Raw genomic sequence first — 14,616 nt, 5'->3', positions numbered from 1 at the left:
CTCCACCTGAGGCAACAGACCTCACCCCCCTGTAGGTTACAGGTTGCTTCCTGCCTTGCACACAGAAAAACTAAGTGCCCAAAGAACACTTCCCATTCTCTAGAACTTTCCAAGTTGTTGACGTATGTCAGCTACTCTAATGGGACTTGTGTGGTGAGATTAAAGAATAGTGTCCACGCTCAAACTACAACAGAGTTAGCTTAGCTGTTACTCCATCTAAAACAGGCTTGTTTCACATTTGGTTGCATGAGAGGATGTCATTCCCATTCTAGACTTCGACACTTCACTAGCATCTAACAGCCTCACCTTGGGCTTGAACTTACTTCAGTTCAGTTCTTAGGAAAAACTTGTTTAGAGTAGCAGAATTAGAGAGGATTACCTAAAGGGATATGCAGTCCTTCTGTTCTTCTTAGAAACTCCCGACATTTATCTATCCCTGGATTAAGCCAGATGGTCACAAAAAAAAAAAAAAAAAAAAAAAAAGAATTCCTGGCTGACATCATCCTGACCCTTTATGGAACAGCTTTTACTATCTTCTGCTCAGAGCCAGCCTCCTTTGAGTGATGTTAACACTCAGCCCTACAAAACTCCTTGTTGTACAACTGATGTCTTCACTCACCCACAAAACATGGTACCCAGTGTGTATGAAGCCCTGTAAGAGAAATAGTTCCCAGACCTCGTACCAGGAACAGGAGTTCTCCTCTGAGCAGTTGGTTTGTTGTGAGGCTGTGAACATACACATGAACCACCTATCTGGTCGTGGAATGAGGATGCTGAGAGGGCAACAGTCTGCCTCTAGCACAGGTACAGAACTCAGGCTAGAATTGCATGGTAATCTCATGCCTGTCTTTACCTTATTTTATAAGCTCTTATTTTTCTTTTCTCTCATCGCCTCACTTTTTAGGTTGTTGAATTGTCTGAATTTTTGCAAGCTATTCAAATCCTTTAGGGAATAAAATATAAACATGAATCGGGTATTCTCAGTTGCTTTGAATGTTCAGAAGACAAAATGTATATAAATTACTAGTTTTCAGAGGAACTAGAATATACTTAATATAGTTGGCGTTAAAACCATGACTATTCTGAATATGATGAAATTCTAAGTTCTTGTTCAATCTGTATCTCTACTTGCTAGTGCTATGCTTAGCATATAGTAGTTGCTCAGTAAACATTCCCTGCAGGATTTGAACAAACAAGATCTCTCTGCACTTAAAGGTTACCACCCTCATGTTCTGTAGATACTGAGAAGCAAAGAGAGGCTGTGTCACTCCAGTATTTCCTCCGTCCTTGTCACATATGGGAGGACACAGCTGGCACTTCTAACGCTCTCCTGTCTCCCTCTCTGCAGACTCACATTTCAAGACTCCCTCCCGGTGCAGTGGCAGGACAGTCCGTGGCAATCGAAGGTGGGGTTTGCCGCCTGGAGAGCCCAGTGAACTGACCCTCAGGCTGAGCATGAAGCGTCTGAGAGGCATTTCAGAACCTGAGCTTTTCGGGGTTTTTAACTGAACTTGGATGTTTTATCTTCACCATTTTATAATTCCTGTTGCAGCCTCATGCACTGCTTGCAACACTAGTGCTGCCGTGGTTAGCGCTTAGTGACATGCAGGTCTTCGGCAGGTGACGGGACTGAGCGTGCGTGTGTATGTGCGTGTGTGTGCAGTGCGTGTGCTTGCTTCTCCCCTGATGAAATAGAAACTCCTTGCTGTGTAACCTAAGACTGGGAATGACTAAATCATCTTCACAAAATGTGTGCTTTACTGTTTACAAGTAAAACCTAGAGTTGCAGGAAACATTTTTGATTTCATAAAGAGGTACCAGCTGTTGTTGATGTAATGTGTCCGAACTGAAGAGTAAATCTACTTGTTTAAATGATTTGACAGTGGTAGTGCTCCATTTAATAACAGTAATAAGTAATACAGTGTTTTATTTGTTAACCAGTTTAAGTGGATCCTGTGGTAACTTAAACTGTTATTCTCATCCCTCATATGGGGCATTTTTCTTTAACAAAGAATGGTTTCAGTGAAACAATCTAGCAGAGAATTAAGGTCAGAACCTTTTTAAATAATAGTCTTATTGATAAAGTTTGTACTTCTTTCCTCAAGCTTTTCTAAGCTTAAATACTGCATATCTTCGAGCTATATGTACTATATTATGAAAGAATATGTAAAGAGAACATACAGTAATGCACAGTCCCTAATTTGTGTATAATGGAATGTTATTTACAATGTAACACTGTAAATAAGAAAGCAAAATTTATGGGAAAATTCAATATTATCTTTGTTTCCTGTTTAAATATATTTTTAAGATAAAGGCACAAAAATAAAAGAAGCATATTACTGGGTACAGTGTGTGACTCCTCTTCTCAGACTAATAAATTAATCTTTTGAATCCTAGATTGGAGAGCCATTTTTTATTTTGTTTGTAAAAAGTTACTTCTTCCAGAAATCATCCCTTTATCTTTGTTGCTATGATTCTGATAGTTCAAAACCTGTCTTTGTGCAGTTAGGCCTGGACACTAACATGATGAAAGTTGAACTTAGCTCATGATTGAATGGCCAGTATCAAAATCCCTAAAATGTTTATTGCGAGTTGATAAAAACTAACAAAGGGAAGGAGTAAGACCGCTTTGGTTTGAAAAACTGTAGTGGCAGCTGAAAACTCAATGGTTTCAGCTGATAAATTGCTTCTAAATGTTATAGTTAGTGCCTCTGGAGCCACATAAGAAAACCAAGACTTTTCTTTTGATTTTATGTGTAAGAAGTGGCTATCAAGAAGATACTAAAGATAGACTCACTCAGGGAGAGGAAGTTCCCTGCACCATATAATCATGGCTCGGGCGGTAACTGATAAAGCCCCAGATGAAATTATATACTTGACATCGATGTATGGCCAAATTATAAAGGAAAGACAACCAAAATGGAGTGGGTGTAAATATGAATGATTTGGGAGTTGCTGATTTATATTCCTTGTACAGGCAATTACATTTGTCTCGCTGTGTTCTCGTAGACAGGTTGGTGCCATGATATCTGTTTCTCATTCTTAATGAGGCTGAGAACTTAGTAAGTGATGGGCTGGCTGGTGGGGAGCCTTTGGCTTCAAAAGCTTTCAAAGACCTGTTACCTGTTGGCAGAGTTTTTTGAGGAACTGGACTGGATCACGTAAAACTATCAGGACACTTTGGAGTCTGAAAATCATCTGACCTATTTCACCAGGAATGCCATTTCTTTTCATCTTCTTTTGACTTTATTCTACTCATATTTAAAAGTTTGGGCTTGTTAAAGACCCTTTTATGAAGATTTTAAAAACTGGTCAGTATAAAAGAACACAGCCCCTCCAAGAACAGTTTGTTAAAGCTTCATTCTCCAATTTCTTTTTTCTTTCTTTTTTTCATTTTTTTTTTTGTTTTTAAATTTAAGGAATATTGTCAAACAAGGAGGGAAAAAAGTGATATTCAGAATCATTGAGGCACCAACGTAATGGGCAGTATAAGTGCCTTAGTGATAAGATCAGATATTAAAGAGCAGATACCAGAACCAGAGGATATTGACAGATATAAAATCAACCTCATTTCACACAAAAGTAGAAAGAGTCGAAAGAAACAGATAAGAAAGTAACTTCATTCCCTAGTCTGGTTTATATCATCAAGATTCTGAAGCAGTATTTTAACATGGATGAACTTACCGTCTGCCTATATTCCATTTCCTTTTAAGACCTGATCATTGGATGCTCGGTTCTCTTGAGTACAAATAAGCCTGGTCTGGATCCCTCAAGGCCATCACTGCAATCCTGCTCTGGGTTTGGAAATGGGAATCTTCTGGAAGGGCGAGGAGATGGAGGCCATGTGCTCTACCTTAAAGGAGCCTAGAGTGTCCATGCTGTCTGATGAGGCATGAAGGTCTTGTCCAGGACTGTCCTTCTCGCTTGTCAGCTCTGCCTCTCCTCCCTGCCTCCGGTGTGTCTGCCCAGAGCAGACCCTTTCTCAGCTTTTCACTGCTGCTTCTAAACAGGAAGTTGAAGTCCGATATCGATGTATGTATAAATCCGTCCTAAATGCTAGTCTGTGGTGCTTATCTGTGAGCAAAAAATGGATGAATTGTAGTTTATGGCTATAGGAACCTCTTTGTTGGCTGCTCAAAAGTCTTTTTTGCCTAATTCCTCACTTTCTCCCATGTTTGAGAGGCGGTGATGGTGCATTGTAGTTACCAGCAAATATGCAAGGTTTGGCTGTTTTGAAGCACTGGTAGGAGGGGGAGGGAGGAAAGGAGGCTGTGAAGAAGGGAAGATTTAGAAAAGTGCGGAAATTATTCTTGAATCTTGAGATTGTATTAAATTATTGTGGATTTTTTAAATGTTTACTTATTTTTGAGAGAGAGATAGGGTGCATGGAGGGGTGGGAGGGCAGAGAGAGGGAGAGACTGAGAGTCCCAAGCAGGCTCCTCACTGCCAGTGCGGAGCCCGACGTGGGGCTCAAACTCATAAACTGTGAGATCATGACCTGAGCCAAAATCAAGAGTCCGATGCTTAACCAACTGAGCCACCCAGGCACCCCTGTGGATTTTTTTTTAATCTGGTCATTGTTATTATAAAAGCAATTCATGCTCATTACAAAAAAAAAAAAAAAAAATCAGAAAATAGGAAAGCAAAAAAAAAAAACAAAAACAAAATTCATAACTCCACTTCCCTAGAGACAACAGTTAACACTTTATCTTGTACCCTTTATGACCTTTTTTATGCATACATATATAACCTGCCATTTTCCCTTAATAATGTCATAGGAAGATGTCCAGACTTAATAAGAATTACCTCATTTATTATTGGTTCAGCTAATGTTGTTCAGTACATATATTTTATCCTAAGACATCTGTGGAAATCTGTCTCAGTACTAACAGACTAACAATACAGTCAGCATCTGTTTTCTCAGGGCACAGATCCCCGCAATGAGCACTGTGAGGTCTTACTTGCCCTTGAAAGCCAGCTGAGCTGGTGTCCTAGGGCAGACCATTGCCATTGCCCATTGATCCTCCATTGCAGAGTGCCCCCAGGCAACATGTAAAGGCTAGTATCTGCACCTCTATGCCTCAGGACTTGTTCTGGAACCATAGAAAACTGCACTGTCCCTGCACACAGCAGGCCAGAAGTGTCAGGGAATCAGCACGGCCCAGAAGCAGCTCACAGTTGATGAACGGAAGTTGTATGAGTATACTAGTTCCCTTGCTTCTTGGGTGGTGTAAGTCCGGTGTGTGTTTCACACTGTGTTTGAGAGATTTTCCATAGAAGTTAAGCTTCAGTTGCCGCCTGTGGCAGTTGACTTATTAATACACCTTGTGTTGACTTTTTTCCCTTCCCTATTCCCTTCTTAGTGCCCCTGTTTTATGATTCATGGGGTCATCTCCCAGATGAACTGTTTGTACTTGCCACCCTGTCTCAGGGTTGCTTCTTGGGGACTTGAAACTACGAAACAATCCATTCTACATACTCTTGGCCAGGATGCATTTATACCCTCTTCTGATTGAGAGGATGAATTCACCAGTCTACTTGTGCCCTGCACTGGAGTCTCTTCCTGCCTTGTGCTCCTGATGAACCATTTTAATCCATAATATCTGATTGAATATTCTCCAAGTGATAAGGCTGGATGTGCCACGAAACTGGAAGGAAGAGAGCCTGGGAGGCTCAGCTGATTAAGTGCTGACTTTGGCTCAGGTCATTATCTCATGGTTCCTGAGTTTGAGCCCCATGTCAGGCTCTGTGCTGACAGCTCAGAGCCTGGAGCCTGCTTTGGATTCTGTCTCCCTCTCTCTCTGCCCCTCCCCCACTCATACTCTGTCTCTCTTTCTCTCTCTCTCTCAAAAATAAATAAAACATTAAAATTAAAAAAAAAAAAGTGGAAGGAAGTTCATAGCCAAGTCAGTGATGACAGGCACCCGACAGCAGGAGACAAGTGCATACTTTTAAGGAGGTAGGGAATAAACAAGCTAAATAGCAGCTCTCCATCAAGGATTGAGGGACTCCTTAAGAGAAAGAAACTGGAATTGTGTTAATGGGACTGGGAAGAGACCATAGCCAAAGGTGTGTTATGAAGTTAAGAGATTTGAAGAGACCGAAACAATGGTAGCCAGTGTTCCCATGTCATGAACACATGTCCACCATGACCATGCATAACAACTTCATATGGCACCCACTTTCAGAATGCCACCTCTCAAGCCTAGATATCCCCAACATAATTTTGTGGTTAATTTTTTAAAAAATGCCTCCCAACATTTTTCTTAAAATGTCTATTAACTTTTAACGTTTAACTAAAATGTTTATTAAAATCAACTTTTTTTTTTTTGACATAAACCCTACAATTGCTCAACATTGTGAGTCCCTTTGTGCCATGAAGCCCAGTCTCCTATCCAACTTAAGCTTGCAGTGGTTAGTCATGGGGTGAAGGACCAAAAGGAGACTATGGGCCCCCCTCCCAGGAACACTAGTCCAAGAAAAGATTGAGCCCAGAAAAAATGAGCCCTGTGAATATGATTAATTTCTTTTACTTTAGCTATGTTCTAAACCTTCCCCAAATGCAGATTAAGCAGGGAAAGGAGATGTGGGTGTGTAAACGTGGTGAGCTATATAGGTGGGAGTGAGTGAATGGGAGGTTGACCGCATAAGAGTAATCCTTTTACATTAATATTTACCCTGGGACATTAGGAATTCTTAATGAATACACCACTTTTCCCCAACACTTAATTTGGGTTCAAATTCATAAGGTATTAACCCAGATGCCTATCATCAGAGACCTACAGGCTGACCAGATTAACCAGGCAGTTTTTCTTTGCCCATATACTGCTGTCTCTGAAGTGTATGGCCACAGGAAGGATTAAATCTAAAACTGGCAAGAGCCTCCCTCCAAGACTCTGCTCTCAGCTTCCAGAAGCCCATCAGCCAAGCCCGAGGTGGTTCACCGTGACCAGTTGTGGAAGGCGGGAGAGAAAGCAAGCACAGTGGTCTCTCCTTTACATGCTAGAGTCACTGAAGCCCTGAAACCACAGTGGCAAAGCTGGAAAAAACTGGGTTTTTCTCTGCCTTGATGGGGATTTCACTGATTGTCAACAGAGCTTCAGAAGCTGGAAAGAAAAAAATGCTAAACAGTTTTCTTAATCACTGATGTCACTCTCCAAAAAGGTGCTCCTAAAATGGCTTTTTCTGGCCTTGGAAAATCCAGGAATGTTTAAAGTATAGAAGATTTTGTTCTAATATATGAAGAAAAATATGTTCTTTTTCATTTATAAGTAGTAAGATTATAATCTGTCCACCCACATTTTTCCCCAAACCTGTTAACTAACAGTCTTTTCCATCTAGTTAATGGTAACTCCATCCTCTTGGGTGCTTGGGTCAAAATTCTTGGCGTCCTCTTTTTATGTTTCTATTGTTGCCTAACAATTCTCCCCAAATCTTACAACAACTATTTTTTTCTCACAATTCTGTCAACGTGGCTTGGCTTCTCTCAGTGGTTTCTCTGTGGCACTTGCTGGTAGTCACAGGTGTGCTGCATTCAGCAGGAGTGTGAACTGGGGGTTGGGCTGGATGAGCTTCCTTTTTTTCCACATGCAGGCTCAGGGCCTTTCCCTCTGCTCATGACCACTCTACATGGTCTTTTCATGCTGCTTCTCCCATAAGACATGGCAGCTCAAGGTTCCCAGGAGCATAAAAGTAAAAACTACCAGGCCTTTTTAAGATTAGGTCAGAACTGGCCCAGCCTTACTTTTGCCACATTTATTGCTTAAATCAAGTCCTCTGGCCCACCCCAGATTCAAGAGGGGACTGCGTAACTGTATAAATACAGAGGGAAGGGTCTTTGGGGGCCATCAACCTGAAATCTTTGAATCTACTTCTCCTATTTTACATCTGCAAGAAACTCTGCACAACAGAGAACAAACTGAAGGTTGATGGAGGAAGTTGGGTGGGAGATGGGCTAGATGGGTGATGGGTATTAAGGAGGGCACTTGTGGGGCACCTGAGTGGCTCAGTCAGTTGAGCATCTGGCTTCAGCTCAGGTCATGATTTCACGGTTCTGGAGTTCGAGCCCCGCGTCGGGCTCTGTGCTTACAGCTCAGAGCCTGGAGCCTGCTTCGGATTCTGTGTCTTCGTCTCTCTCTGCCCCTTCCCTGCTCATGCTCTCTGTCTCTCAATAAACATTAAAAAAAATTAAAAAAAAAAAAAAAAAGAGGAGGGCACTTGTGATGAGCACCGGGTGTTGTATGTAAGTGACGAATCATTGAATTCTGCTCCTGAAACCAATATTGCACTGTATGTTAACTAAAATTTAAATTCAAAAAAGCATAAAAGAAACAAACAGTCTGTTAGTAAATGCTATTGGCCCTCCTTTAAAATGTGTCCTAAATCCAACCACTTCTCCCCCTCTCCACTGCTACCATCCAGATCATCTCTTACCTGAGAAATTACAACAAGGTCCTCACTGGCCTCCCTGCATCCAGAGTTACTAGTCCACTTGGCAGCAGAAGGAGTCTCATCATGGTGCTCCTCTGCCCCAAACCTCTAAACAAATGTGTCAGTTATATGGTAGATTAGAAAGGGTTGAGTTCCAGAGGAAAAAATGAAGCAGAAACGCGACGCAGAGTGCTGACGGGAGAGTGGTAAGGAGGGTGCTCATTGAGAAGGTAACATTTAAGCAAAGAGTTAGTTGAAGATGAGGGACGAGTAAGCTATGTGGATCCATCTGGAAAGTGCTTTCCATGGAGAGGTAGAGGCAAATTCTTAGAAAGATACAGACCACCACAACTGACTCAAAAAGAACTAGAAAATCTAAATAGATTTATAACAAGAGATTAAGTTGGTAATCAAAAGTCTTCCCAGGAAGCAAGTCCAGAACTGGATGGCTGTACTGGTTAATTCTACCAAACATTTAAATAATTATTACCAGTTCTACACAGATTTTTCCAAAATACAGAAAAGGAGGAGACACTTCTCAACTTATTCTACGAGGTGCAGACACTTTGAGACAGTCAGGAGGCTCTCCTCAAATAGTTAAACACTGAGTTTTTCCCCTCCTAGGTACATACCCAGGAGAAATGAAAACATGTCACACAAAAACTTGTACATGAATGTTCATAGCAGCGTAATAGCCACAAAGTGGAAACAACCCTAAAGTTCCCCAACTGATAAATAAACAAAATGTAGTATATAATACTACATTATAGTAATATAATGGAATATTATTTGGCAATAAAAAACAATACAATACTGATAAATACTACAACATGAATGAACTTTGAAAACATGCTACACAAAAGAAGCCAGTCACAAAGGACTACATGTTGTGTGATCCCATTTATTTGAAATGCCCAGTGTAGGTAAATCTCTAGAAACAGAACCATAGATTAGTAGTTTCCTAGAGGTGGGAGGGATGAGGGACAGGGAAAGTTAAGTGGTGATAAATAAGGAGTGTAGGGTTTCCTTGACGATTAATTAATGATGTGCTTAAATTAATTATGGTGCTGAATGCATCACTCTGTGAATGTAGTAAAAGCCATTGAACTGTATACTTTAAATGGGTGAATTGTATGATAATATAAGTTATATCTCAATAAGTTGTTAAAAATAGAAAACAATTTAGGATATAATTTAGGAAAAAAAATACTGGAAAAGAATACCATACCCTAGCAAATTCTTCATTTTCCTGGTTGATAATTTCCAGTTTTTCCCAACATTTTTCACTTGCATTATTAAAAATTAAGGTGTTTTTAACATAACCACAATAACTTAGCCATAGTATTACGTCTAAAACATTTTATAATAATTCTTTCATATCATTAAAAGTCTATTAAATGATTGCATTTCCAATTGCATTATGTATTACTATGTGCTTGGGCTGCCATAGCAAAGTACCACAGCCTGGGTGGCTATGAAATTTATTTTCCTCACAGTTCTGGAGGCCAGAGTCTGAGATCCAGTTGTTGGTGGGATTGATTTCTTCTGAGGCCTCTCTCTCTGGCTTTAATGGCCATCCCTATCTGTTTTGTTTGGACATTGTCCTTCCTCTGTGCATGTCTGTGTCCTAAGCTCCTCTTCTCATAAGGACACCAGTCATATTGGATTAAGCCCCACGCATATGACCTCATGTTACCTTAATTAGCTCTTTAAAGGCCCTGTCTCAAAAAAGACACATTCTGAGATACTGAAGGTTAGAACTTAAACATATATGGGGTGCCTGGGTGGCTCAGTCACTTAAGAGTCCGGCTCTTGATTTTGGCTCAGGTCATGACCTCATGGTTGTGGGATCAAGTCCTGCATTGGGCTGTGTGCCATCAGCTTGAGACTCTCTCTCTCCTCTCTGCCCCTCCCCCCCTCAAAATAAATAAACTTTTAAAAAGCAAACAAACATATGAATTTTGGTGGGGGAGGCACAGTTTAACCCATAATACATTATAATGTCATTTAAAAAATGTTTTCTTGTTTGAAAGAAATGTTTCCTTTTTAAAGGAAAACAAAACACAATTTCCTAGTATTAATATTACTTCAAACTATAGCCACTTAAAAATGTACAAACATAGAACTAAGTATAAACCTCTTGTGTGTAGAGCTCTTTTACAATTATAAATCCAGGTAGATTTCCAAGTGAATACAATATCCAAAATCAGTCAAAGTTTATATTAACAATGATATGATGGCTATATTACATTGTTTTGTTATTATTTTACCTTAAATCATTATTTGATTTTATTTTGGTTATTGGGTTTTTCCATCCTAAAATTTCCATGTGATTTTTCTTTGTATCTTAAATTTCTTTGCTGAGGCTTTCTATGTTTTTATTCATTTATGTCAAGCATGTTCATAATTGCTTGTCAAAGCATTTTTATAATGGCTGCTTTAAATTCCTTATCAGATAATTCCAACATCTTGGGCATCTGTTGACTGTCTTTTGTCATTCAAGTTGAGATCTTCCTGGTTCTTGGTATGAGTGGCATTTCACTGAAACCTGGATATTTTGGTTATCATTTTATGAGTCTCTGGATCTCACTTAAATCTTAAATTTAAAATTTTAGCAGATCTCCTCTGATGCCACTTTGGTGGGAGAAGGGGGGTGCTCCCTTGTTACTTGCCAGATGGAAGTAGAGAAGCCTGGACTCTCCACTTAGCTGCTTAGATACCCATAGGGGAGTGGCTCCTCATTACTGCCTGTGGAGGTGGGAATTCAGGCTCCCACAAGGCCTTTTGCTGACATCCTGCCCACTGTCGGGAGGGGGGGAAGAGGCTCTTTACTCCTTGGAGGAGATGAAAGTTTCTATTCCCCCTCAGCCTTCTTAGACACCACTTGGAAGAGTTGTTAAGATGCTTGTAACAGCTTAATGAGGATGGAAGTCTAGGCTCTCCCTGTGACCTTCACTGGAGGGGGTGGGGCTGGGGTTGTAGCCTTTTTATTTACTGTGGTATTTGGCTGAAAGTAGAGCCATTATTGTCTAAAAGTTTTCTGTTCTGCTAGATTGCCCTTTCTTGGTCTGTTGGCCTGAGAGAGCAGACTTTTCCTGGGGCTCTTTTGTCTGTGTCCATTGGTATTTCTGGGTTGCTGGCTCCTCCACTAACCAGTCTGGGATAGATGAGGCAAAAATGAACTCTCAGGGAACTCATGACCATGTTCCTTAGGACTCATGGTCCCAAACTGGCCTGCTTTCTTTTCTCCACCTGTCCAACTTTTCTCATGTTTGTTTTGTATATAATGCCCCATGTTTTTAACTGCACTTAGTAGTAGGAAGGAATAAGGGAAAATGCCTCTACTGCATCTTTCAGAAGCAGAAGTCCTGATTTTTATTATAGAAGCCTTTATTTGGAAACTGAGTATTTCACTAGCTGAGTTGATTCTTTGATTTTAAACTTGACAGCCATCATTTGAGTTGCTAACATGATAGGCATTATACTTCTTTTTTGATAATAAACCTGTTTTTTAACTACATACCCATTATTTTTCTATCCAATCCACTTAATAGATACCCTGGGAAATTGTGATATAGCCATTTAATGAAAAATTCCTTAATTGAGGGTTTAGTACTACATTTACTGCTGGCAAATGTTGGTGCATAGAGAGACTAATCCATGCACCACCTCTGCTCAACCCTGAATGTAAAGATAATACCACAGAGGCTATTTTGTTTTCAGCATAGCTTATTACTGATCGTGACTTGGTTCTGTCACTTATTCTTTTCCAGCCGCCTATAATCTTCATTTGGCATCAACATTACTACAACCCCAGATACAAATGCAAATGCAATTGCCTGGCATGAATTAGTTGCAAGGTGATCCCTGAATATGTTTGTATTAATTCATTTTAGTTTATCATCAAAATGAAAAATTCTTAAGTTATAAATTCATTGAATTCATGGGTTCTATGGAGGCTACATCTATATGGACTCACAAACTCCAATTTGAGAAACTTAAGTCTGCACCATTTCCACATTTAGCTAGTTAATAAGAAGAGTTACTAATGTACTACAAGCTAGCCTGAAGGTAGTTGTTAAAAATTGGGGCACATGGTTGGGGACAGACAGTCCCATCTGACCAGTAGAGTAATGAGGATAATAGGTTCATTCTTTACTCATCTGTATCTGACAATCCTCCTCCATTTCCATTACCATTTCCAGCGTGATCCAGCTGATTTCCAGTTGCTATACTCTAATTACCATACTCTGTATCTCTGTGCTGGGAGTTCTCTCCAAAATCACAGAAGACAGCTCTGCCTGTGACATGCCAGAAGGACCAGGGCATTAACATCTCCTGGACTGGCCCTCAACTCATGATTCTCAGGAGTTGGTATACAAATACCCCAACTCCTTTACCTCTGGAGTGGGATATCACTGGGGCTAGTGTTTGCACCATTTCCCAGAATTTCCCTTTGGTGTTTCCAGTTTCCCACAGTGGTGACTGCCTTGCTAATGCATCTTTTATTGGCTGTCTTCCCCTTTCTCATCTCCTATCCCCACTATCAGTGTTTCCTGTACCTCCCAAATAAAGCTCTTGCACTCATATTCTTATCTCAGGATTTGCTTCTAGGAGAGAAGCACATTATAAAATGCTTTTGCTTATGATAACTTATTTGACCCATAAAACAACTCTGGAAGAGAGAAAGCTATATTGGTTAAGTCTAGCAATGGAATGTGAGTCCCATGTTCTGTTACACTCTCTCGTGTATCCCAAGAACAGCACCTGGCATGTTGTAGATGTTTAATAAATAATTGATGAGTAAAGGAAGAAACTGATGCTCCTGTAAGCAATTTTATCAAATTGCCAGTGAGAGAGCCAGGGTTCTTTGACCCAAGCACAGTATTCTCTCCATTATACACTCACGTCCTGTTCTTAACCCTGTTGTCTCAGATCATAGCCTGCAGAGGACCTTAAAGATGACTTAAATACGCCAATATTGTTAGCCACCTCTAAACCATAGTGATGTCAATGGTTTCAGAGTTAGTGGAATACAAAGATCTGTGAGGATATTAAAGATATTTATGGGACAAATTGCCAAGTCGCACAGACATTTGGGGGGCCACATCATTCCCATGGTGACCATCTGGAGCTGCAAAGGCCCATAAAATAGAGGCAACTAGTCTTTCTCAGCTCCAAGGTAGTTAAACACATTCTAGCCCAGACTTGTCTTTATATTGTTTTCCTCATCAGCAGTATGAACATACAAAAGTCATTTTACTTGAAAGAACCTTGTTTAACACTCCAACTTATGCTTTAAAAAAATTGTATCATACCTTCTTCTAGTGAGTTCTATAATAAATGGACACTTGTAGATAAAACCATATTTAGCAGTATGAACAGAGAAATAATATGTATTACAGTTAGCTATCAGATTAGATATTAACTCATTAATCAATTTTTACTTAAATCATGCATCTTCCCTCAAATGAATGGTTATTCTGTGAAGCCATTTTGATTCCTGAGCACTGCTTTCCCTAAACTCCTTAAAGTCATCAGGCACATTAAAGGATATCCGATTTCATTGGTCTAAGCTGAGTGATCGCAATTCATCAAGGCATGAAAAGTCTGTCCAGTCTTGTGGAATATCATTAAATGGTTCAAGGACGTTTCTAATCTTAATGATGGCCAAGGGGGAGCAACTATTACGATGATGAATGGGAATGAATATCTGGAGAAAGTTCAAGGCATGTTATACTTACAAAGACTAATACATGTTGTTTATCTAAATCATCCAACTGATTAAAGAAACACACAAAGCCCAAGACAGTTAAAAGCAGAGAACCAAATAGGCTTTGACCTACCCTGGTATATTTATCGCTGACCATGTCATGCGTGTAAAATGTATTGCTCCACCAAGATGCCGTGTATATAAATCGGGAGGGTCTTTTGAGGCTGATGTTGAGTAATATAGGCTGTCCAGTTTATTGCCTGGCTAAATATTTATATAGAATGAGTTCATTGATGGTGGGGAAGCCTCCATAAAAGGAGTCTTTCAATGTTACTAACTGATTAGCTACAACGCCTAAGGCTTAGCAAGAGCTAGGTGGTGGTAACTTTGATACTTCCGCTCCTAAAATCAATTCCTGAGCTGCTCGGTGTTTTGAATCCTTGCTCTGAGTTGGATTTGTGTGTGTGTGTGTG

General features: G+C 40.1%; 1 protein-coding gene across 6 annotated transcripts in view; it reads left to right on the top strand.

The window, feature by feature from the left end:
• The window catches only part of TASP1 (taspase 1), a 297,506-nt gene that overhangs the window by 268,388 nt on the left and 14,502 nt on the right, over window positions 1–14,616 (top strand). For 4 of the 6 annotated variants that reach the window (XM_045445331.1, XM_045445330.1, XM_045445327.1 and 1 more), the window contains one exon: window positions 1,349–2,396. The exons of 1 other annotated variant lie outside the window; for it this stretch is intronic. In XM_045445331.1, coding sequence (XP_045301287.1) covers window positions 1,349–1,441 — 93 coding nt within the window. In that variant the 3' untranslated portion in view covers window positions 1,442–2,396. Of the gene's footprint in view, window positions 1–1,348; window positions 2,397–14,616 lie in introns of those variants that run through there. One more of the 6 variants, XR_006703341.1, reaches the window with a different exon arrangement.

The sequence above is a fragment of the Leopardus geoffroyi genome, chromosome A3 (assembly GCF_018350155.1).
Source record: "Leopardus geoffroyi isolate Oge1 chromosome A3, O.geoffroyi_Oge1_pat1.0, whole genome shotgun sequence".
Taxonomy (NCBI): Eukaryota; Metazoa; Chordata; class Mammalia; order Carnivora; family Felidae; genus Leopardus; species Leopardus geoffroyi.
Note: the sequence above shows the minus strand (reverse complement) of the source record. Positions and strands in the feature narration are given on the sequence as shown.